At 44.7% G+C, this 24245-nt stretch overlaps 2 protein-coding genes across 3 annotated transcripts; one reads left to right on the top strand and one right to left on the bottom strand.

The window, feature by feature from the left end:
* Positions 1–363: 363 nt before the first annotated feature.
* Positions 364–6429, bottom strand: LOC146341795 (uncharacterized). 2 transcript variants are annotated; one of them, XM_084808411.1, is made up of 4 exons: positions 6242–6429; positions 4656–5050; positions 4126–4230; positions 364–3412 (listed from the first exon to the last, which is right to left on the bottom strand). In XM_084808411.1, exons 2-4 carry the CDS (start codon positions 5044–5046, stop codon positions 3345–3347), a joined length of 564 nt encoding a protein of 187 aa, XP_084664537.1. In that variant the 5' UTR covers positions 5047–5050; positions 6242–6429; the 3' UTR covers positions 364–3344. The 2 variants fall into 2 exon arrangements, with proteins under 2 accessions (XP_084664537.1, XP_084664538.1); XM_084808412.1 differs by lacking the exon at positions 4126–4230 and having other exon boundaries at positions 6242–6424.
* Positions 6430–10197: 3768 nt separating this feature from the next.
* On the top strand, positions 10198–23302 carry LOC146341794 (vomeronasal type-2 receptor 26-like). The gene is made up of 5 exons (XM_084807686.1): positions 10198–10485; positions 16118–16996; positions 19923–20150; positions 21469–21595; positions 22401–23302. Exons 1-5 carry the CDS (start codon positions 10198–10200, stop codon positions 23300–23302), a joined length of 2424 nt encoding a protein of 807 aa, XP_084663812.1.
* The last annotated feature ends 943 nt before the right edge of the window (positions 23303–24245 follow it).

Below are 24245 nucleotides of genomic sequence, written 5' to 3'. Positions count from 1 at the left end.
CTTCCCAGAATCCCAGCCAAACAAGCGCAGCTGCTTAAGCTTCCCTCATAGGGAGATGGTCAGTCAGCATCCATGATGAATGCATTCAAGACGAGGCTGGACAGCCATCTGCCAGCAGGGATGCTCTGACTTGGATACCTGCATTGAGCAGGGGGTTGGACTTGATGGCTTTGTAGGCCCCTTCCAGCCCTATGATTCTGTGACTCTATGATTCTATGAAGTATGCTTTGTTTTACATGGAGGTGCATATCACATACATGTAAACTGGACGCATACCAGAGGGATCTTTTCACATAGAACGCTCAGTGCTTAGGAAAACCCAAAAGCTGAGGGAGTCCAGAGAAAGACCACAACAAGGTCTTTGAAAGCAATTCCTTGATTTATGAAAGAATTTTAAATGAATTAAAAGCACACATCAAGAGATTTAGAACTATACATACATTTGGGGAATCAGAATCATACTAACATTCAGAGGGGTAAAGATACACATATACAGTCGATAGCGAAGTTCACTGGGATGCATTGAGAACTCTGTGTGTGTGTGTGTAGTAGGGATGTACGCTGTTGCATAGTCCGCCACACACAGTCGGGCAGCACAACTGGACTCTGCCTGTGAGGTATTATAAAGCTCCGCCACATATCGCCAGTGCTTTGGGCTCTGCCCAGGCCAGACAGGGACTGCTTGTTTGGACAAAGTTCTGAGGGACACCTCAGTGTGATCACTCACAAATTGTATCATTCTGCCTCATTGTCCCTCAGAACTTTGGCTCACATTAGCAGCAGTGTCATCATCCCAGGGGTCTTCCTCATCACTTGATGACTGCTCCACTCTGCTGACAGCTGGTGGGGGGGGAGGTGATCCTCGGGAATCCATCCCCTGTTGGAGCGTATGAAAGCGAGGGTGGAGACATGTTGTGGTGTGAGTCTGCTTCGGCGGGTGGTGACAATGTTGCCAGTGGTGGAGAAAAGCCTTTCAGAGGCCACACTTGAGGGAGGGCAAGATATATGCCAAATGTCGACTTTGGTCAGATTTGGCCAAACACCACATTTTGTATCCCAGTATAGGAGAGGATCACTTTCTGGGCTGCTCTGTGTTCCCGAGAAACTCTCTCTGGAATAAGCTTCCAGTTCATGGATAGACACATCATAGGCTGATCCTTTCCTGGCTGCTTTGGCACATTCCCCCTGCCTGTTCCCACTTACACCGAGCTCCACTGCCATTGAGGAGGACAAGTTGAATTTTCGACAAGATGCCCCTGTGTCTGACTCTGTTTGTTGTGTTGGTGGTGCAGCTGCTGTGGCGTCATCATCGCCCCTCCTGCTGGTGATGGTGCTACTGCTGCAGATATTATCTTCAGGGGAGGTAGTAGTCCTACTAGCGTCACTCTTCCCCAGCTCCTTCTCATCCAGCACATTTCTCTGCTGCGGCAGCACTCCATGACTTTCTCAGTCCAATATATTTTTACAATTTGGAAGTCAGGGTTCTGGTTTGGCAGCACCGCCCTTGTTGTGCTATCCCTGAACCATGGTTCAAGGAATGCAGCAGCAACGTATTTCATGTCCCCCCTCATTGAAGTGATGTGTTTGTTGGTGCCCAGCTCCTGCAGAAGGAATTCAGCAAGCCTAACTGCAGGATTGGGGACTTGACTGCCTACAGCACTAGTGCACTCACAAGGCTCAGCATGGCGTTTTCTCAGCACCCGGTCTATGATCTTCAGCACAGGTAGTACTTGGCCCAGTGTGGCATAGTCTGCACTCAGTACCATTGTGCATTCATCGAAAATGTTTAAAATGTCCACCAGGTCCTGCATCCAGAGCCACTGATGTGGTGTGAGAAAAAATTTGGAGTGGTGTTGTTTCTCAGTGATGTAGTCGTTCATAGCTGATATCTGCTCACAGAGTCTCTGAAGCATATGCAATGTGCTGTTCCAGCGTGTGGACACATCCAAAATGAATTTGTGTTTTGGAAGGCCACGGCTATGTTGGATGGCGCCGATTGCCTCCATTGCTGAGCAGGACTGCCTGAAGTGGGTGCAAATGGATTGGGCCACCTTAAGTAGCTTGCCTATTTTAGGAGAGGCATTGCTCAATCCAGAATGCACCACAAGGTTCAAACAGTGAGCAACGCACTGAACGTGGTTTAGCTGTGCTATGCGGGCTGCTTTTAGGTAGTTGGAGGCATTGTCTGTTGCTACACAGCCCACTGTTAGATTTAAGGGGGCCAACCAGGACTGAACAATACCACTGATGCTGCTGCTGATGTTTTCCACTGTGTGTGTCCCTGAGAGCATTGTGAGGGACAATGTCGCTGTTCTACGACTCAGTCAGCTGCTCGCACTGATGGATACCCAGTGCGCAGTGACACACAGATAAGACTTTGTTTGGTTACTTGTCCATGCGTCACTCGTTAAATGTACATTTCCTCCAACTGCACATTTCAAATCCTGTTGGAGTACCCGTCTGATTGCAGAAGCCAGGGCTGGAATGGCTATGTCACTAATGTAGTGACGAGAGGAGACAGCCCACCAAGGGCACATTCTCTTAATGAAGTGCAAAAAGTCTTCATCTTCCACCAGGGAGAAGGGAAGCATACATGTTGCAATGACCACTGTCAGGTCCTGGATCAATCTTCGTGCCTGGATGCTGTCAGAGGGGAATTTCTGTGTCAGCGTGAGGCATTTCTCCAGTGATGCCTGCCTCTTAGCGAAGCTGCCTTCTGTGCCCTTCTCACCCAGACCACTTTGCGTGAGGTCTTTGGAAGATGAGGCAAAGAAGGCGGTACTGTTCTTTTTGGATAGTTGTGGCTTCCCGTTGCTATCTTTGGGCACAAGAAGCGCATGATGCACCTCCATGTGTCACCTCATGGCAGACGTGCCCACTCGTCCACAGCCCCTTTCTTTTCGTAGCCACACACGGCTTCTACAAATATCACAAATCACGACATAGCGGTCGTTCTCTGCATATTTGAAGAAGCGCCACACATAGGAGCTCACCCTGCCACCACCATTTCTTCTCTGGGGAATGGGGGTATCGGTTCCAGATGAGGTGGCATCGGGAGCTGCACGTTTCCGCTCATCTGTGGATGGTGTTGTTGTTGGTGTTGTTGATGGCGCTGACCAGTGCTTAGCAGGGGACATTTGTTCCTGAGGTTTGGGATTGCTCCCACAGAACCCAGAAGGCTGGAAGTGGAGAACAGAGTCAGACCCAGTCTCAGCAGGGTCATCATTGATATAGAAGAGCTCCTCATCATCTTTGCTGTCCAGATCACTGATGACACTAAGTCCTCTGGCCTTTTTTTCAAAATCACATGAGCTGCAGCCCACGAGGTGCCTATCAGCAGGCAGCTATGGACCTGGTTCACCTGCTGTCCCACTTCCGCTGTCTGATGCAGGGAGGACGGTTGTGGGTATCTCTGTAAAGATTCAAAATAGATAGAAACAGAGTTTCATGACAAATGTGACTTTTACACATGAGTAATAGCCAAGAGAATAAAACTGTGTAGTTGTAGAAATCTATGAAACATAGCTTGGAATTGCAATCAATCAACATGACACAAGGTGCAGGTGTAAGCTACTCCTGCACTAGCTAGCACTGCGAAAAAACATTAGGTGCAAAAAAAATGTACTGTACAGACTTGGAAACTCAACGAGAGTTATCTAAATGTGTCCTCACTGGTGAAAGTTTGAAAAGCATGGGGGAGGAGATATCTGGCTCCCTTGCAAGGTCCACTCCTTTGCATCAGCTCTATTATACCATTGTGTGGGACTCATCACCTACAGGGCTGGCCCAAAGCGTTTTGCTTCCTGAGGGAAAGGGTGAAATGGCACCCCTCCATCCTACATAGGGCGATAGCTGAATCTTACTTGAACAGTGACAATGGGAGAGCCTCTTCCACCACACCAGGGGACAACAAGCTGGCTGAGGAGCTACAAGGCAGTCTGAGGAGCACCCACAGTTCTGTGCCACAACACCTCGCTGCTACCTAATGATAGGGCTGGTCCTGCTAGGGATGGGGAAGAATTTCTCCCCGAAACTTCGGGGGGCCGAGTGCCAACGCATTCGGCCCCCTGAAATCGGCGGTGAAATTCTCCACCACTCCCCTGCCCCCCCTGGGATGGGACTTACCTCCTCCAAATGTCCCTCCTGGCAGCGGGTCCTGGTGGTGGTTCGGCGGGCTTTCGTCCGGGGGCGGGGGTGGCAGCCGGTCTTTCGACCGGCTATGATGAATGGCTTTGGAAACAAAGCAAGCAAAAAACACTGAAGTGTTTTCCCACTGAAAAGGTGTATCGTTTGAGAAAGTATTGCAGTTCTTTTAAAGACTTGGGGTTTTCTTTAGTACTGGAGTACCATGTAACATTTAAATAATATGAAATATGTTCACAGCAATGAATATGAATGAATGTAAAACAGTCGTGTATGTTTTGTTGTGTTGAAGAAGAAGATCCCTTCCCCAAATGGTCCCCTCCAAAGGTTTTGGACTTCAACTCCCATCAGGCCCAGCCAGCATGGCCAATGGTCAATAATGCTGGGAGTTGTAGCCCAAAACATCTGGAAGGCTGAAGGTTGCAGAAGGCTAATGTAGGGACTATTCAAATATTCGAAGGTATTTATTTGTATCCAGATATTTACAAGCACCTGTGATGACAGAGTCTTACCAGATTCATCCTTTGGAATGAGGTAGATATCTTGACTTTCATTCCGCCGCTGTAGAGTCTCCTTGGGAACATTTTCATCTGCTTTGGGTTTGGAGTCACTGCCCTTCCGCTCACCATCCAAGAACTTTCTTCCTTTTCCTCTGGAGTTGTGGCCGGCTGTGCCTGTGCCACTTTCTGTAGCGGTAATTGGCGGTGTGTGCTGCTTACGGGTGCGGGGTGGACTGGTGCTGGGGCTGCTGTTGCTGCTGGTCACACCTTGGGCTTCCTCCTCTTCCATCTCATTCTTAAAATACCGCTGAAATGCAACCTCAGCAGTGTATGTTCTCGCCGGGCATCCACGCCTCTTTTGAAAGCTGGATTGACCACAGGTTCCTCTTTTCTCCATGTTCATGTCTCTGGGCAGAAGGAGACATAAATGCATGTGGCAAAGCTGAAATCATGTGAACAGCCTACAATCGCAGATATAGTGCAGTGTAGAAGTAGTTCCCCACCAATCCAGCCATTCAATGCTAACTAAATAGGGGCATATTGTACAGCAGATTAGGTTGAAATGCCCAGGATGGAGGACGTGGTCTATCCATGTGGCCTGAAAAACACAGCCGTACAGTACACACAGGATGCTGGAGGATGGAGTCCTTCCCGTGCCCGGCAGAATAACAATGGCCGCTCATGCCTTCCCCCCCACCCAGTTCCCCCCCTCCCCCCACCCCAGAAATACATAGGCAGGCACATGGATTAATCCTGGAAAGCCCAGGAGGATGGGGGATGGAATCCTTGCCTTGCATACTAGCAATGGCTGCTGCCTGGAGCATTCCTTCCCCCCCGCCCAGGCCAGTTCTCCCCGCCCCAACCCACTCATAAATACATAGGCAGAAACATGGATTAATCCTGGAAAGCCCAGGAGGATGGGGGATGGAATCCTTGCCTTGCAGACTAGCAATGGCTGCTGCCTGGAGCATGCCTTCCCCCCCACCCAGGCCAGTTCCCCCCCCACCCCAGAAATACATAGGCAGAAACATGGATTAATCCTGGAAAGCCCAGGAGGATGGGGGATGGAATCCTTGCCTTGCAGAATAGCAATGGCTGCTGCCTGGAGCATGCCTTCCCCCCCACCCAGGCCAGTTCCCCCCCTCCCCTGCCCCAGAAATACATAGGCAGGCACATGAATTAATCCTGGAAAGCCCAAGAGGATGGGGGATGGAATCCTTGCCTTGCAGACTAACAATGGCTGCTGGAGCATGCCTTCCCCCCCACCCAGGCCAGTTCCCCCCTCCCCCACCCCAGAAATACATAGGCAGGTACCTGGATTAATCCTGGAAAGCCCGGGAGGATGGGGGATGGAATCCTTGCCTTGCAGACTAACAGTGGCTGCTGCCTGGAGCATGCCTTCCCCCCCACCCAGGCCAGTTCTCCTCTCCCCCTGCCCCAACCCACTCAGTAATACATAGGCAGGCACATAGATTAATCCTGGAAAGCCCAGGAGGATGGGGGATGGAGTCCTTGCCTTCCCACCCAGTTCCCCCTGCTCCTCCATTTCACCCCAAAATCACAAAGCATAGGGGCACTTTCAGGTAAAGTAAACATACCTTCACTGTAATAAAGGTTGAACTGCAGTGCCGTAGAATGGGGGGATGCAGAGAAACACACTCCTTGCAGCAGCTGGGATGGACACTCTGTCTGCAGCAGAGGCACCTCTGTTCTAGTCTGGACCCTGGAGTCTGGCCTGGAGCAACTGAGGCTGCTGGACATACACGACCACTGTCCTATGTGAACTGAAGGCGGGAATCCGTGGGATAAATGGTCGATGATGAGTTCCCTCCCCTCAATGACATTATCTTCCTGGTGGGGTGGGAGGTGTGGCCTGGAGGGATCTCGCTCACTTGACCTCATCTGACCTGAACCTGACCTCACACAGACAATAAAACAAAAGATGAGGCTACGTGCAGGTCGTGACTCAGCCTCAGGCAGGCTATGTGCACTTCGTGACTCCGTCCCTCCCAGCGAAAAAAAGCTGTGTCGTAGCAGGAAACTGCATGTTTATTAAATAGTTTCATAAAATCCCTTTCACCATCTTTCATCCAAATTTGCAAAGTTTCCTTCGTAAATACCTTCGTAAAATTTTTGGCAGCGAAAAAAAAAAGTATCGCGTGAGCTCCGGTTCGCGTAGACCGGGGCACCCCGTCCTGGGGGAGGGTTCGGCGGGCCGAATGCGTTTGAATTCGGGCCCATTTGACTTTCGAGCAGATTTGTCTGACATCCCTACAAGTAGATACCTGAGACAGAGAGAGTTTGATGGCTGGTTTGGTGGAGGCAGACAAAGAAATAAAGATTGCCACCTCATGGCAGTGGAAGCAGGAAGGCAAAAGCAAAAAAAGAATAGAGGCACACTATTTTGCCTGTTTGCCCTTGCACTCATGGAAAAGGGCACTGCCAATCCTTTACATGTTAGGAAATAATTCTAATATTGTGCTCAAGCAAGTAGATACAAAATTGTGACAGAAACCACATTCCAGTACATGCTCCAGGTAGGGTTGGCGGAGAATTTCTCCCCGAAACTTCGGGGGGCCGAGCGCCAATGTGTTCGGCCCCCCGAAGAAGTTTCGGGGAGAAATTCTCTGCCCCCCCTGCCCCCCGCACCCCTCCCGGGACGGGACTTACCTTTCCCGAATGTCCCTCCCGGCGGCGGCTCCCGGCGGCGGTTCGTCGGGTCTTCATCAGGGCGGGGGCGGCAGCCGATCTTTTGACCGGCTGCCGCCGCCGCCATTCCAATAAAACTAAAAAAAAAAACACCCCCGTGATAGGCTATGTGATGATTAACGTAGCCTATCATGGCTAGATTTGCAAAGTCAGCTGTGATAGGCTATGTAAATCATCACGTAGCCTATCACGGGTGACTTTAAAATAAAAGAGGACAGGTAAGTGACTTTCGTCCATCCCTAATGGCAATGTTGGAGAGAAAATCCCCCATACTTATCCTTTACTACCAGTTGGATCCAGACCAAGTTAATCCCACTGAAACCAATATGAAAGTTTTCATGACTAACTGCATCTGTAATATGAAGTTGCAGTGGCAGTTCCAGGCATGTTTCTCAAATTAGCCTTTGTGTTATAGGAACAACCTTTTTTTCCCCTGGACATTTCCAGAGTTGGAATCCAGTTAGCTCATCCCACTGACAGAATGGCTTCTGTCAGTAGAACAAGAAGAGAGGCCATCCCCATTGCGTCTGCAGTCCCCCTGCAGCCCCACATCTGCTCTGGAGGGTTGGGGACCAACTGGAGCAGATTTCAGGTGGGTGTTGGTGGTTGCAAGGGGTGGGGGGGAGAGAAATTTCATTGTGGAAGCAGATGACCATTGATCATTGAATTCCACCACAGGTATTCCTGTAGGACACATAGGTCCTTGACATTTGTCATTCTGACTTCTGACCAGCCTATGGGATAAGGTGACCATGTGTCCTCTTTTTCAGAGGACACCCCTTGCTGTACTGTCTAGTCCAAGTATTATGAAAAGATAAAGAACCATTATGAAGGAGAGCTGGGCCTTGAACCTGCCCATCAGCAGCACCTGGACAGTAGACTGAGCAAACCACACAGCAAACCTGACTGCAGTCATCCACAGTATTGTGAGATGTACTGTACCTATATTCAAATTATTATAAACCTAATTTCTGAATTAGTGTCTATACATATAAATTGGCAAGTGCAAACTTTATGTACATTGTCCTCTTTTGTCTTTTTCTAAATTTTATTTTACTGATACATGCCCTTTTTTTTGATATTCACAAGTGACCACCTACCTATGAGGTTAGGTCAGCATTAGTAACTCAGGTGGATGATTTCTGCCTGCAGCTTAACATAAGAGGACTTTCTTCTCAGCTTCTGTGTCAGGGCTGAAGGGTTCTGCCATGTTCTCACTATATGCTATAATATTCCCATGTGCTCCTTCTCTCTCATGAAGGACAAAAGAGGAGGCCTAACAAATACTTGTTCATCAACTATTCTGATGCACACATAACACAGTGCACCATTCTCTAGGGAGATGACTTTGAACTCAATAATTATCTCAGATTAGTAGGATGGACTACTAATAGTAGGACTAATTCATTGCATTAATCCCACATGGATTTTCTGAGGCCACATTTACAATCAATAACAAAGTTTGAAACTTTATATAAAATATCCCTGTGCTGTTGAAAACAAATGAAGGGACTGTTGGTGTTCTGATCTTCCACTTGAGCAGAAGAACCTGTGTGCCATTGAAGGAAGGCTATTATAACTGATGAGTAGGGATGCTCATGGATTTTGTTTGCTCCACATTTTTAAGCAAGTGAACCTAATTTGCACTTCCTGAACTAATACACTGATAGGAATGTGATTATCCTATTAACGTCTCTGAATTTTGTGATGAGGTTCTAAGCTCCCAAATGCATATAAACATGCACATTTTAGGGAGAAACTGCTTATACAAATGTGTATTTTAGGGGAAATGGGTATACAAATTGTAAGGTTTGTGAAAACATGCATACAAAAAATGTATATTTTTTGGAAAATGTTAAATTTATAAGTTATCTTTTCTCTTTCCTTTTAAGTGCAACATGATGCAGAAACAGGATAGAACAGACTTATGCCTGGACAAGCACATAACTGGGACTGACAGGAAACAGACTGATCTCTCCATGCATACTGGTGACTTGAGGTAGACAGAAACTGGACACACTGTATTAAACTGATGTATGCCATGGAAAAGATATTTTGGTTTGAGTTATCCTTTTGCTGGCTCCTGCAGCTGTCTCAGACCAAGTGCAAGCAATATACTGAAACTTGTACCATGAATGATCTCTTCCAGATTCCATACAACTATTGTAAAACGGGTGATATAACCATTGGACAGATGACTACACAATTTGACTTCCTATTTGAAACTGCATCCTTCAGTGAACACCCCCAGACAAAATTTGCAAATGAACTCATGTAAGGAAATACTTTGTTGTTCATAACATGCACTAGACCAGGTCATAACCACTACAATAGGTCATATGAATACATGAAGCTGGATTATACATGATCTAACTATAATTCCACCTAGCACAGTACTGTCTATTTTGACTGGCAGTGGCTCTGCATGGTCTCTGCATGATACGTATTTCATGAGATTTTATCTGAGATCCTATTCACTGCAGATACCAGTCTGTTTGTTATCCAAGCCATGTGCTTTACCTTAAATCCCCCCCCATCAATACAGTTCATTAAACAACCTAAAAGTTGTTGAGGTTTTTGTTTTGTTTTGTTGGAAATGTGTTTATGTTTCTCTGTTGTTTACTGGAAATACAGTTAGGGTTGTTTGTTGTTTCGTATTTATATGTGAAGATACATGCATTTTAACCTAAAAATGGCCCATATACCTCAAAATGCATGTAACTTTGATGATATGCTCAGTTGTACTGTATGGTTTTATGTCCTTTACTTATAGCTGCCTACACATATCAATATATCAGTATAAGACTACTTATCTCAGTCATAATGCAATTCTTCCTTTAGTGCAATGACAAAAAACTACCAGCATGTCCTTTCATTGGTATTTGCTGTGAAGCAGATCAATGAGAACTCCAAGATCTTACCAAATGTCAGCCTGGGGTTCCAAATCTATGACAATTACTTAAGTGCAAGGATGACTCATCAGAACACTTTGAAGCTGCTATCCACCCAAACTGAGATTGTCCCCAATTACACCTGTGGCAGTCAAAATCCTCTCATATCTGTCATCGGGGGATTTGACTCTGAAATCTCTCTTCACATTGCTACTATCTTAGGCATCTACAAGATTCCACAGGTACGATTAGTATCTATCTATCATGGAATTTTTCCAGTGCTGTCACATGTATATTCAAATGATATTTTCAGGACTTTCTTCCACCTTTGTCTACTTATCGAAGAGAGAGAGAGGGAGAGAGGGAGACAGAGAGAAAAAGTTTGCATTACATGTTGTGGCTCATTGTGGGTTATTTAATACATAACAAACTGTGGTGCCTGCAGACAGCTAGTTACATTTGCAACCCCTACTTGGGGGTTGTTGTGTTGTGTGAGCGTTGGGTTGTAAAACCCTAAAACAGACATGGGTTATGCAATGTGAGGGTGGTTTAACCCTCACATAACCCACGCTCACTGGGCTTGTACAACACGACAACCACCGAGTGTGGGTTGCATATTCAAAATGGTGGCAGAATGTGCCCCTCACGCCCCACAGCCTCACCATATATTTAATAACCCATGGTGGGTGTTTGTATTATGCAAAGAGCCCATGAGAAAGACATAATGAATGGGAAATCACTAGAAATCATTGCCTTGGGTTCAAGCATGGAAGCATCTTGGGGAGGGGGGGTGAAAATAAAACATGATGCATTTAAGAATTTTACCACGAAAAAAAGAAACTGAGAAATCCCACACACAAAGACAGGACAACAACAACAACAACTGAGCTGGATCGAGATTTACATGCGTGCAACTGGACACTGCCTTGTTGTGGCGAAGGGGCTTGCGTAACTTAGTGAAGCCATAAGCTATGCCGTGCAGGGCCACCCAAGATGGACAGGTCATGGCAGAGAGTTCTGACAAAATGTGGTCCACTGGAGAAGGAAATGGCAACCCACTCCAGTATTCTTGCCAAGAAAACCCCATGGAATGTATCACAAGGCTAAAAAATATGACGCCGGAAGATGAGCCCCTCAGGTTGGAAGGTGTCCAATATACTACTGGGGAAGAGCAGAGGGTATTTCCAAGTAGCGCCAGAAAGAGTGAAGTGGCTGGGCCAAAGCCGAAAGGACACTCAGCTGTGGATGTGTCTGGTGGTGAAAATAAAATCCAATGCTGTAAAGAACAATATTGTTTAGGAACCTGGAATGTCAGATCAATGAATCAAGGTAAGTTGGAGGTGGTCAAACATGAGATGGCAAGATTGAACTTCGACATCTTGGGAATCAGCAAACTAAAATGGACAAGCATGGGCGAATTTAATTCAGGTGACCATCATATCTAATATTGTGGGCAAGAATCCCTTAGAAGAAATGGAGTAACACTCATAGTCAACAAAAGGGTGGGAAAAGCAGTACTGGGGTACAATCTTAAAAACGATAGAATGATCTCAGTACAAATCCAAGGAAACCATTCAACATCACAGTAATTCCAGTCTATGCCCCAACCACTGATGCCGAAGAAGCTGAGGTTGATCGATTCTATGAAGACCTACAACACCTTCTAGAACTAACACCAAAAAAAGATGTCCTCTTCATCATAGGGGATTGGAATGCTAAAGTAGGAAGTCAAGAAATCACCGGGATAACAGGCAAGCATGGCCTTGGTGTACAAAATGAAGCAGGACAAAGGCTAATAGAGTTTTGTCAAGAGAACACGCTGATCATAGCAAACACTCTTTTCCAACAGCACAAGAGACGACTCTACACATGGACATCACCAGATGGTCAATATCGAAATCAGATGGATTATGTCCTTTGCAGCCAAAGAAGGAGAACCTCTATACAGTCAGTAAAAGCAAGACCTGGAGCTGACTGTGGCTCAGATCATGAGCTGCTTCTTGCAAAATTTCGGCTGAAATTGAAGAACGTCGGGAAAACCACTAAACCATTCAGGTATGACATATCCCTTATGAATACACAGTGGAGGTGAGGTATAGATTTCAGGGATTAGACCTGATAGACAGAGTGCCTGAGGAACTATGGACAGAGGTCCATAACATTGTTCAGGAGGCAGCAACTCAATCCATCCCAAAGAAAAAGAAATGCAAGAAAGCAAAGTGGCTGTCTGAGGAGGAGGCTTTACAAGTAGCTGAGGAAAGAAGGGAAGTGAAAAGCAAGGGAGAAAGGGGAAGATATAACCAACTGAATGCAGAGTTCCAGAGAATAGCAAGGAGAGACAAGAAGGCCTTCTTAAATGAACAATGCAAAGAAATCAAGGAAAACAACAGAATGGAAAAGACTAGAGATCTCTTCAAGAAAATCGGAGATCTCAAGGGAACGTTTTGTGCAAAGACTGGCATTATAAAGGACAAAGAAGTAGGAATGGCGGAGAATTTCTCCCCGAAACTTCGGGGGGCCGAGTGCCAACGTGTTTGGCCCCCCGAACAAGTTTCGGGGAGAAATTCTCCGAACCCCCCCGCCCCCCGCATGCCCCCCGGGACGGGACTTATCTTCGCCGAATGTCCCTCCCGGCGGCGGGTCCGGCTGGCGGTTCAGAGGGTGTTTGAGCGGGGCGGGAGCGGCAGCCGGTCTTTTGACCAGCTGCCGCCGCCGCCGCCATTCCAATGAAAGAAAAAAAAACCACGCCCCCTGATAGGCTACATGACAAATCACGTAGGCTATCACGGCTAGATTTGCAAACTCAGCCATGATAGGCTACGTCAATGTGAATCGTCACGTAGCCTATCACGGGTGACTTTAAAAAAAAAAAAAAGCGCGTACGGATAATGGCAGCCCCCATAGGGAGCCGCCATTCCCTTTCCTTATTTGGTCGCTGTAGTCTATGTAAAGATTTACGTAGACTACAGCTAAAATAAGGGCAACGCTATTTGCATTGCTCTTATTTTCGCCGTAGTCTACGTAAACATTTACGTAGACTACAGCGACTAAATAAGGAACGCGAATGGCGGCTCCCTATGGGGCCGAAATTAGCGTACGCGTTTTTTTTTTTTTAAAGTCACCCGTGATAGGCTACGTGACGATTGACGTAGCCTATCACGGCTGACTTTGCAGATCTAGCCGTGATAGGCTACGTGAATCGTCACGTAGCCTATCAGGGGGCGTTTTGTTTGTTTGTTTTTAACTTTCACGTTCGCGGCCGGGCGAGGCGGGAAGCCTCCTCCCCGGCCTGAATTTCAGCTGGGGCTAGGCGGAACGCCTCCCCCCCGGCCTGAATTTTGGCTGGGACGAGGCGGGAAGTCTCCTCCCCGGCCTGAACTTCACGGGGGGAGCAGCGAAGCACCTCTCCCCCACCGCGAAAGTCCTTCGACGACAGGTAAGGGACTTTCATCCACCCCTACAAAGAAGGCAGGAACCTAACAGAAGCAGATGAGATTAAGAAGAGGTGGCAAGAATACACAGAAGAACTATACAGGAAAGATCTGAATGTCCCTGATAGCCATGATAGTGCAGTCATTGAACTTGAGCCGGACATCCTAGAGAGTGAAGTCAAGTGGGCCTTAGGAAACATTAGTATCAACAAAGCTAGCGGAGATGACAGTATTCCAGCTGAGCTGTTTAAAATCCTAAAAGATGATGCTGTTAAAGTGCTGCACTCAATATGCCAACAAATTTGGAACACTCAACAATGGCTGCAAGACTGGAAAAGGTCAGTTTACATTCCAATTCCAAAGAAGGGCAATGCCAAAGAGTGTTAAAACTACCGCACAATTGCTCTCATTTCACATGCCAGCAAGGTGATGCTCAAAATCCTACAAGCTAGGCTTCAGCAGTATGCGAACCGAGAACTACCAGAAGTACAAGCTGGGTTTCGAAGAGGCAGAGGAACTAGAGATCAAATCGCCAACATTCGCTGTGTCATGGAGAAAGCAAGAGAATTCCAGAAAAAAGTCTATTTCTGCTTCATTGACTATGCTAAAGCCTTTGATTGTGTAGATCACAACAAACTCTGGCAAATTCTGAAAGAGATGGGAGTACCAGACCACCTTACCTGTCTCCTGAGAAACCTGTATGAGGGTCAAGAAGCAACAGTAAGAACCAGACATGGATCAACCGATTGGCTCAAAATTGGGAAAGGAGTACGAGAAGGCTGCATATTGTCGCCCTGCTTATTTAACTTATATGCAGAGTACATCATGAGAAATGCCGGGTTGGATGAATCACAGGTCGGAATTAAGATTGCTGGGAGAATTATCAACAACCTCCGATACGCAGACGATACCACCCTAATGGCAGAAAGCGAAGAGGATCTCAAGAGCCTCTTGTTGAGGGTGAAAGAGGAGAGTGCAAAAGCTGGTTTGAAACTCAACATTAAAAAAACGAAGATCATGGCATGTGGCCCCATCACTTCCTGGCATAGAGAAGGGGAAGAAATGGAAGCAGTGACAGATTTTACTTTCTTGGGCTCCAAGATCACCTCAGACAGTGACTGTAGCCATGAAATTAAAAGTCACTTGCTCCTTGGGAGGAAAGCTATGGCCAACCTAGACAGCATAGTAAGAAGCAGAGACATCACCTTGCCGACAAAGGTCCGTCTAATCAAAGCTATGGTTTTCCCAGTAGTAATGTATGGCTGTGAGAGCTGGACTATAAGGAAGGCTGAGCGCCGAAGAATTGATGCTTTCGAACTGTGGTGCTGGAGAAGACTCTTATGAGTCCCCTGGACTGCAAGGCGGTCAAATCAGTCCATACTAAAGGAAATCAACCCTGAGTGCTCATTGGAAGGACAGATACTGAAGCTGAAGCTGAAATATTTTGGCCAGCTAATGCGAAGAGAAAACTCTCTGGAAAAGACCCTGATGCTGGGAAAGACTGAAGGCAAAAGGAGAAGGGGACGGCAGAGGATGAGATGGCTAGATAGCATCACCGATGCAATGAATATGAACTTGAGCACACTCTGGGAGAGAGCGGAGGACAGGAAGGCCTGGTGTGCTATGGTTCATTGGGTCACGAAGAGTCGGACACGACTGAACGACTGAACAACAACAACAACTGGACTTGCAGATGTGGACTTCCCTGCCACTGCCTCCTCATGATAGCTTCTCCAGCACCTCTGAAATTGTTACACAGAAATTTCAGGAACCATGTTGAATGGGGTGAGCTGTGGTGCAGCGGGGGATGGAGAGTCCCTGAAATTTGGGCAAAGTTACCTTATGTGAGCATAGCCCTTCCATCCACAGAAGGAAGATTCTGGTATGAAATATTCTAGATGTTTCATACCCCATGTATGAAAATCTGACAGTATGAAATGCGTAGAAATAATTTACTGTTTTACTAATTTCCTGATGGAAATGTTCACTCAGTGTACAATTTTATGCATGCTTACCTAGGAGAAAGCTGCTTTTAACATAGGGAGAAATCTGAATAAAAGTGCACAGAATTGCACAGTCAGGCTTTAATCCTGAACACAATTACTAGAGAGTAAGTTTCATTGAGCATGGTGGGTCTTATTTTCCAGTATATTGACACCAGATTGCACTGAATGGGTAAGAATGTGATTGCTAAGCCAATGAAGGCCTCAATGAACTAAAGGGTGACATTTTCATCCTGAGAGAACTAATGCTCTGAACACAAGAATGTCTCCCAACAAGCCTTCCAAATCCCCCCCCCTGTACAAATGCATACGAATCCTTTTATTTCAGTATTTACAACTGTATTTCATCACAGCAACTGTGTGAAATAAAGCATAATCAATTAGAATAAGTGCCGCCTTCACAGTTAAAAACAATCAATATCTTGTGTTGTTGTTGTTAGATCACCTATTGTGTATTAGCAATTAATTTAGCATCAGCAATGAATGCTGGACACCACCTCCATTCATTCTACCAGATGGTTCCCAGTGAAACATTGCAGTACAGAGGGATTGTCCAGCTCCTTCTACATTTCCAGTGGATATGGGTTGGGATCATTGCAGCAGATGATGACAAAGGAGAACAGTTTCTGCAGACATTGTTACCAATGCTTTTCCAACATGGAATCTGCACAGCTGTCACCGGAAAAACAACAAGCCTCTCTAATGTTTTGGAGAACATGCAGTCATTAGAACCCCTGCTTGCCATGACTGTATCACTAATCAACTCCAGTGTAAATGTATTTGTTGTAAATGGAGACCTGCTAACCATGTCTTGTTTGAAGTGGCTGATATATGCTCATGGAAGATTAGAAGACACTATACAGACATCTGTAGGGAAGGTGTGGCTTATGACAGCCCACTGGGATTTCTCATCAGAGACATTCCACAGGGATTTTGATATACATGTCTTCCATGGTGCCCTGTCATTGACAGTTCACTCAAATGAAGTGCTGGGGTTTAGAGAATTCTTGCAGCACCTCCTTCCTCATTTACCAAAAGGAGATGGGTTTATCAGGATCTTCTGGGAACAGGCATTCAATTGCTTGTTTTCTGATTCAATTGAAGACAAGGTGAGCACTAGCATTTGTACTGGCCAAGAGAAACTGGAGAGCCTCCCTGGGACCCTGTTTGAAATGACCATGACTGGCCAAAGCTACAGCATCTACAATGCAGTTCATGCCATAGCACATGCTTTGCATAAGTTATTCTCATCTACAACTAAACTCAGAGCAACAGTGGATAGAAGTAGCCTGGATCCCACAAACCTGCACCATTGGCAGGTAATGTTTCACATCTGGACTATTCTCTTGTCATAGTGAGTTTAATGTATGATAGATTTTGATTCAAGGAGGACACCAAGAGATCCAGATTTCCACACAAAATTCCCTTTAAAAGTCAATCAAACAAAGAATAAACAAACAAAACACTGGGCAACAGTTCTAGATTTTGTTCTATATTTATATGCAAACTGTCTTGACATGTTAAAAGGGTTACTTGAAGGACAAAGCTGCAAGAAAGATTAAAATGGTTTTAGTAAGACACTTTTGGATGCATTAACATGGTTATCAGCTAAAGAAACATGGCAACATACAGAGGGAATTATATTTCTTGGATTACAGAGAACTTGGGATAAATTTAGGGAAATTTGGTGTCTATCTCTATCACCTATAGCTTCAGTTGAGTATTTACAAAATTAGACATTGTAATTGAATCAGTGAGAGATGCAAAAGAGCAATTCAATGAGTTAACATGGTTTGAGTATACATTGATAAATAAACAAAAGTATAATCTCAAATATATCATTTGTTGTTATGATACATATCAAAAAGACAACACAGCAAATGTGAAAAAAAAATGGGAATCTATTTTACAATCAGTGACTCCGAGGGAAGAATGGAGCTACAGAGGAAATTAAATAAGTACACAAGGTTGTAGCCAAAGGGTTTTATCCAATGTTAGTCTAACTTCTCCCTTACATTGCTCTAAGCAGAGTTAATATTGGATACAACACACTTTGGTGTCCTCTTATATGGTTGCCTCCAGACAGAATAGGATTGCCTCCAAACATAGGGCTCCTAGTGCTACCAGTCAAAAGACATTGTGCAACTATTCAACCTATTCCTCCTTAACAGATATTCCATGGTAAGAAAAATGAAGGCTAGATCAGTGGGGAAAAAATTGGATGGTTACAAATGGAAAACAACAAAATCTGGACCTCCCATAACATTCTGTAAATGATGAAGGGTGCTTGCACAATTAAAGCCTTACCTCAAAGAACCCTTGTTTTAAAATGTTCCCTCAGTGGTACCAAACACCAGCAATTCTATTTAAAAGAAAAAAAGTTGTGCTGAGATGGCTGTGATTCAGGAGGACATCCTTCAACACCTTAAATTGTGGCTAGTCAGTGCACAATTTCTGGATTCAGGGCTGTGTCAGATTCACACTCATTAACTAGCAGGGGGAGGGTAGAGTACCCTCCTACCCTAATGATGTTTGCACTGCTCCAGCTGTTAGAGTTTTCCTTTGTTTTTACATTAATTAACATTAAGAACTTAAGAACATAAGAAAAGCCATCCTGGAGAAGACCAAAGGTCCATCTAGTCCAGCATTCTGTTCACACAATGGCCAACCAGCTGTTGACCAGGAAACCACTAGCAGGGCACGAGTGCAACAGCACCCTCCCACCCATGTTCCCCAGTAACTGGTGTACATAGGCTCACTGCCTGTGGTTCTGGAGGTAGCACATAGCCATCAAGCCTAGTAGCCATTGATAGCCTTCTTCAGTAATTTGTATAACCCCCTTTTAAAGCCATCCAAGTTGATGGTAATCACTACATCTTATGGTAGCAAATTCCATAGTTTAACTATGTGCTGTATGAAGAAGTACTTCCTTTTATCTGTCCACATTGTGGCTCTGGTTTTCACAACATCAGACCTCTAGTCTCTTTGTAATCACATTCAGAAACAGCAATAAAATAGAAAAACATGCACCAAAGCCATTCTGTTAGGTTCAGAGAAGGACAATATTGAACTAAGTCATTCTTCGAAATAAAGACATCGTTACTGATTAGTTATGGAGACAAAATATGGTAAAAATATTGTTCCCAGAAGTAATGTTTTGTCTACTGTCCATTGTCTGGAGTAGCCACATTGATTTTTTCTCTAGATTAAGATAATGAAATATGAGGGATGGGTGAGAAGTTTGCTCTGTTGAGGGTTTTATTAACAAATGGATTTACCCATTCTGCAACACCCAGAACTGAACACAATTTGCAGTGGAAAATCCATAGATTTCTGGGTTTGTGATGCATTCTGGGGAAGAAAGAATATTTTTGGCAGCAAGCGCACTTTGAAAACTGTGCAAATACACTGCATACATTTCTAAAATGTGCACAAACACACTTTGGTACAGGGTTCACCAGACCTCCTTGGGATTCTTGTGTTGGCGGAAGGGGAGAATGAGGTGAGCATGTTAACAGTGGAGGGAAAGAAATTTCAGGGAAGAGGAGGTGAGCACAGTGGGGTGGAAGGGGATCCCAAGTGTGTTATGTGGGGGTGGAGGGTGGAAATCCCAGGCAAGGGTTGGGGAAGGTGTTCCCAACCCATAGCAATTTGAGATGGTGCCTGTAGACATTTTATCAACAAGTCAGATGTGTCCATCAGCCCAGAAGGCTTGCCTATGCCAGTGTGGTGTAGTGGCAAGAGTGTTGGACTAGGAGCTGGGAGATCCGGGTTCTAGTCCCCACTCGGCCATGGAAGCTCACTGGGTGACTTTGGGCCAGTCACAGACTCTCAGCCCAACCCACCTCACAGGGTTGTTGTTGTGAGGATAAAATGGAGAGGAGGTGGATAATGTAAGCTGCCTTGGGTTCCTTGCAAGAGGAAAAAAGGGAGGGTATAAATGCAATAAATAAATAAATAAATAAATAAATAAATATGCCTGCTTTAGTTAATGGGACATGCATACAAAAAATTGAAAAATGCACAGACACATATGTATGGATTTCTCTGAGGGAAAAATCTTTGCACAGAATAAGAATGGAATGAGACTGGCAGTGGAAAACCTACAACCTCAGTGAGAATAAGATCCACAGATTCAGTCATCCCTTCCAAAAACTTTAAGTGCCTAATGCTTATAAAGATTACAGTGAAGGATTTAAAAAATAGAACACACCATCTCACTAATGTTTTCCTCCCTCAAACTAGCTACACCCTTTCCTGAGGAGCATCTCATTTAACAACAGTGCTGGGGACTTAGTGTTTTTTGATGAGAATCATGAATTAGCAGCTGGATTTGACATTATAAACTGGGTTACTTTCCCAAACAAATCCTTCTTAAGAATAAAAGTTGGAAGGATGGATCCACAGGCTTTACTGGGCCAAAGATTCACCATTAATGAGGAGGCCATCACATGGCACAGCTCGTTTAATCAGGTGGGATACAAATATGGATTCTAAGGTTCTAAGCTGAATTGTAAAGTCTTCTAATCCCTCAAGTCCTAAAATACATTTGATTCCATAGTTTAGAGCCAACACAACATATTTTCTTACTCTAAGTGAGGCCCACCTTCTTCTTCTTATCATACTCTAACACCATCTAACTAAACACAGCGCAAAGACTTCCATATTGTGAACATTTAGCAATGTTCTATTCCTGTATTATTATGATCACAACATTAAGAAGTGTGCTGAATAACAGAGTTTAGGGCTCCAGTCCTATGCAGACAAAAGTAAGACACACTGCTGAACTCAGTGAAATTTACTTGTGAGTAAAAACGAGCAGGATCAAGCTGCAGAAGTTCAGAAATCAGGCTCTTGTGACAGCCTTGACACATGTTGTTACTAGATCTCCAGAAAGAAAAATAGGTGAAAGGAGAGTCACAATTTCTTTTAATTATTAATGAGAGATTGTAAACTGTGTGAGTCTAACAAGGTGAAGCCTGACCCAGTTACAAAGCCCAGGGACAGCCCAATACACCTTCAGTGTTGAGGGGTACCCTCCTGAGTCCCATGACTTGAAGTGATGCCCCATTCAGGCCACCTTGGGATTCCTTCCCTGTCCCCAAATCCCATAATCCTAAGTGCTGGGTCCCAGGAATCCTCTTTTCAGCTTAAAGGCACCTCTGCGTACTCAGCATGCTGACCCCTTGGTCCCCTACCCATAATGCTCACCTGTTTTGTCCAGTTTTCCCCATTTAAAATGGCACCCCCACAACAGTCAGTTACCACCATGTAGCACAGTATGGAGTAGGCAAAATTACCCAGCATCTCCTGCCACTCTAGGTGCTAGCTATTGGTGTGTCAACTGAGACTTTTTCTTCCTTTTTAAAACCCCCATTCAGGTGGAAACGGGGAATGTTTTCAAACAAATGGCTTTGTAGGAAAGGTTTAATCCTCTCCTCATGGTACACAGTAATCCTGATCTGAATCGGGGCAGCATACTCTAGGGTAAAAAAATAAAATAAAAATAAGGTGTAGCTAATTAATTAATTGATAATTAAGGTAACACCTAGCTTGGCACAGAATGAGACTGAATTATACTCCAATCTAGAACCTGCCCATTTCATTGCAGCACAAAGACTGTTGCACTGCACTTAGGGAAATATTTTATTTGAATCTTTGGAAGCTGGTGTAGTATAGTGACCAAGAGACTGAACTACAAATCATTGCCCTGGTTAAAACCAACTTTGGTGTGTTGTCTAATCTGATTACTAGTTTTAAAAGTCACTCATTTCCTCCTCATTATGGATAGGTGTTGCCCATTGCCCTGTGTAATGACAAATGCCATCCAGGTTACAGAAGAAAAAAGATAGAGGGGAAGCCATTTTGTTGCTACAGTTGTGTTCCATGTCCAGATGGGAAGATCTCAGACCAAACAGGTAGGAGACGTTATGTGTAGTGTTATTAATTATACTTCGCATAATATCTTCCCTTGGTATTGCTATACCACCAGTTATGCACATGAAACAACAAATCATGACTTTTAATTTTATCTTCATTGCCAACGTTTCCCAAAAATAAAACATTTACCCATCAATACTGAGCCTGAGCACCTGACAGAAGCAACTGGAAAGATTCAAGTGGTCTCTATTAAAAAATAAAGCCAATTTGGAACATGGGCTCAAAGTGAGGGTGAGCTTGTATATCTTCCTCTGACTGAGAACTTGACTGGAGGGACCAAATGATTTTATCAGCAAGCAATCAAGGCCACCAGAAAAACACAGGCTACAATAAGATTAGAAAGAGAGATGCTGATTGGTTGATTGATGGCCTTCCCATTGTACCCACATTGGGGTGATGGGGGAGAGGTAATCTATTCTTCATATTTCACTGCTCTATATTTTCTTCCCACCATCCTGTGGCTCAATTCTATGGACTGGAGCCAGACATAAGTTAGTCCTACTTTTATTCCATTAAAGTCAATGGGATTTAGATTAGTCATAATATAAGTCCCATTGTTTACAACAAGACTAAAGCATAACTGACTTACTCTGGATCCAACCCATTATGTTTCGAAGTGTGCAATCACTATCCTTAATGTTCCACCATTTTACAGTTATTTATTTTATTTTCATTCTGTTAACAAATGGACAGGATTTGTTCATTTGCAAAAGAGCAACCTGTAGTTTATGAACAACACAGTGATATCATTGGAATTATACAAAACCTGTTCTCTTTTTTCAGACATGAATGGCTGTTTCCAGTGCCAAGAAGATCAATTTCCACACAAGAACAGAGATCAATGTCTTGACAAAGACATGAACTTCCTCTCTTTCGTGGAAACTTTAGGGATGACATTAGTTTGTTTGGCTCTATCTTTTTCTCTGATTACAATGTTAGTGCTAGGAATTTTTATTAAGAACCACAACACTCCCATTGTCAAAGCCAACAACTGGTACCTCACCTATTCTCTACTCAGCTCCCTATTGTGCTGCTTCCTCTGCTCCTTGCTCTTCATTGGCCAGCCTCAAACACTGACGTGCTATCTAAGGCAAACTTCTTTTGGCATCATCTTCTCAGTGGCTGTTTCTTGCGTATTGGCAAAAACCATTACCGTGGTTCTGGCTTTCATGGCCACCAAGCCAGGATCCAGGATGAGGAAGTGGGTGGGGAAAAGACTGGCCAGTTCTATTGTTTTTGGTTGTTCCCTTATCCAAGCCATTATTTGTGCTATTTGGCTATGTGCTGCTCCTCCATTCCCAAATTTTGACATGCATTCTCTGGCTGAAGAAATCATACTGGAATGCAATCAAGGCTCAGACACGATGTTTTATTGTGTTTTGGGCTACCTGGGATTTCTGGCCATTGTCAGCTTCATGGTGGCTTTCCTAGCCAGGAAGTTGCCAGATACTTTCAATGAAGCCAAGTTCATCACTTTCAGCATGTTGGTGTTTTGCAGTGTTTGGTTGTCCTTTATTCCATCTTACCTGAGCACCAAAGGAAAATATATGGTTGCTGTAGAGATCTTCTCCATTGTGGGCTCTAGTATTGGCTTACTAGGTTGTATTTTTTTCCCTAAATGCTACATAATTATCCTAAGGCCTGGATTAAACAGCAAGGACAACCTAATAAGGACAAATATTTAAGTGGATGTTTACTTCTAATTTTCCTTAAATTGTTCATCTGGAATGAGACCAAAGAAGCATATTGACATACCTCTCTGTCTTTCCCAGTCTAATCTTCTCAGCACAGCCTATCATACCCTTTCCATCTAGATGATGATGATGATGATTTCTATACCACCCAATAGTCAAAGCTCTCTGGGTTAATCAAAGATTTTTTAAAAATAAAAATACAGTATACAGAGATTAAGAACCATTTACATAAAAAACATGAATAGACAATATACACAAAAGAAACATATATCTAAAACAACTTCAAACAAACAATCTCAAAACCAAACAACCATAACCGTTAAGACATTCCAGGATCGATTAAAACAGCCAAGGAACAGGTAACATTTCAGAGAAAGCCACCTTGGTTATCCTGGATTTCAACTTCCTACATAGCAACCTAAATTTTGCTTCCAGGTAGTATGAATGGAAAGGATGTATGAATCCCTTACCTTGCTCCCCTGAGGGGCATCCACAATGTGGGGGAGGTGCTCCGTCCCTCCCCCCAGAATCTTCCCCCAGCCAGCTCCGCTCCACAGGAACTCTGTGTCAGGGTGGACACTGAGCCCATAGAATCTCAGAGTAGTTCTGATTCTGAGGAAGAGGAGCCGCTCCTGGGAGAGGAGCGTGCTCCTCTTTCCCAGGGCCAACAGCTGATGGAGATTCCTCCCACCAGCAAGCCTAGCTTAGATAGCAGTCCTGGGAGTGACAGAGCGCGGGAAGCAGACTTGATGGACGCGTGACGCCGACGCAGAGAGTGGTGCCAAATGGAGGGCGCAGAAAGGAGGCATATTGCCCGGTTGGCACGCAAACAACGGCTGCGCCCAGAGGATCCAAGGGAAAAGGGGAGGGACTCTCCCTAGTCCTCAAGTTCAGGGGTCTGCCAGTAATTCCCTTTCAAACGGGGAACAACTGT

The sequence above is a fragment of the Heloderma suspectum genome, chromosome 6 (genome assembly GCF_057233095.1).
Source record: "Heloderma suspectum isolate Gila_16-S chromosome 6, 16-S_ref, whole genome shotgun sequence".
NCBI lineage: Eukaryota > Metazoa > Chordata > Lepidosauria > Squamata > Helodermatidae > Heloderma > Heloderma suspectum.
This window is presented reverse-complemented; position numbering and strand designations above follow the sequence as displayed.

Coding starts and splice junctions, on each gene's coding strand:
- LOC146341795 (XM_084808411.1), bottom strand. CDS start 5,046: ATGAACATGGAGAAAAGAGGAACCTGTGGTCAATCCAGCTTTCAAAAG. Junction 4,231..4,655: donor CATTCCAAAGGATGAATCTG/GTAAGACTCTGT, acceptor TTGTTTCCAAAG/CCATTCATCATAGCCGGTCG. Junction 3,413..4,125: donor AGGAGGGACATTTGGAGGAG/GTAAGTCCCATC, acceptor GAATCTTTACAG/AGATACCCACAACCGTCCTC.
- LOC146341794 (XM_084807686.1), top strand. CDS start 10,198: ATGACAAAAAACTACCAGCATGTCCTTTCATTGGTATTTGCTGTGAAG. Junction 16,997..19,922: donor CAAACCTGCACCATTGGCAG/GTAATGTTTCAC, acceptor CCCTCAAACTAG/CTACACCCTTTCCTGAGGAG. Junction 20,151..21,468: donor GGCACAGCTCGTTTAATCAG/GTGGGATACAAA, acceptor CATTATGGATAG/GTGTTGCCCATTGCCCTGTG.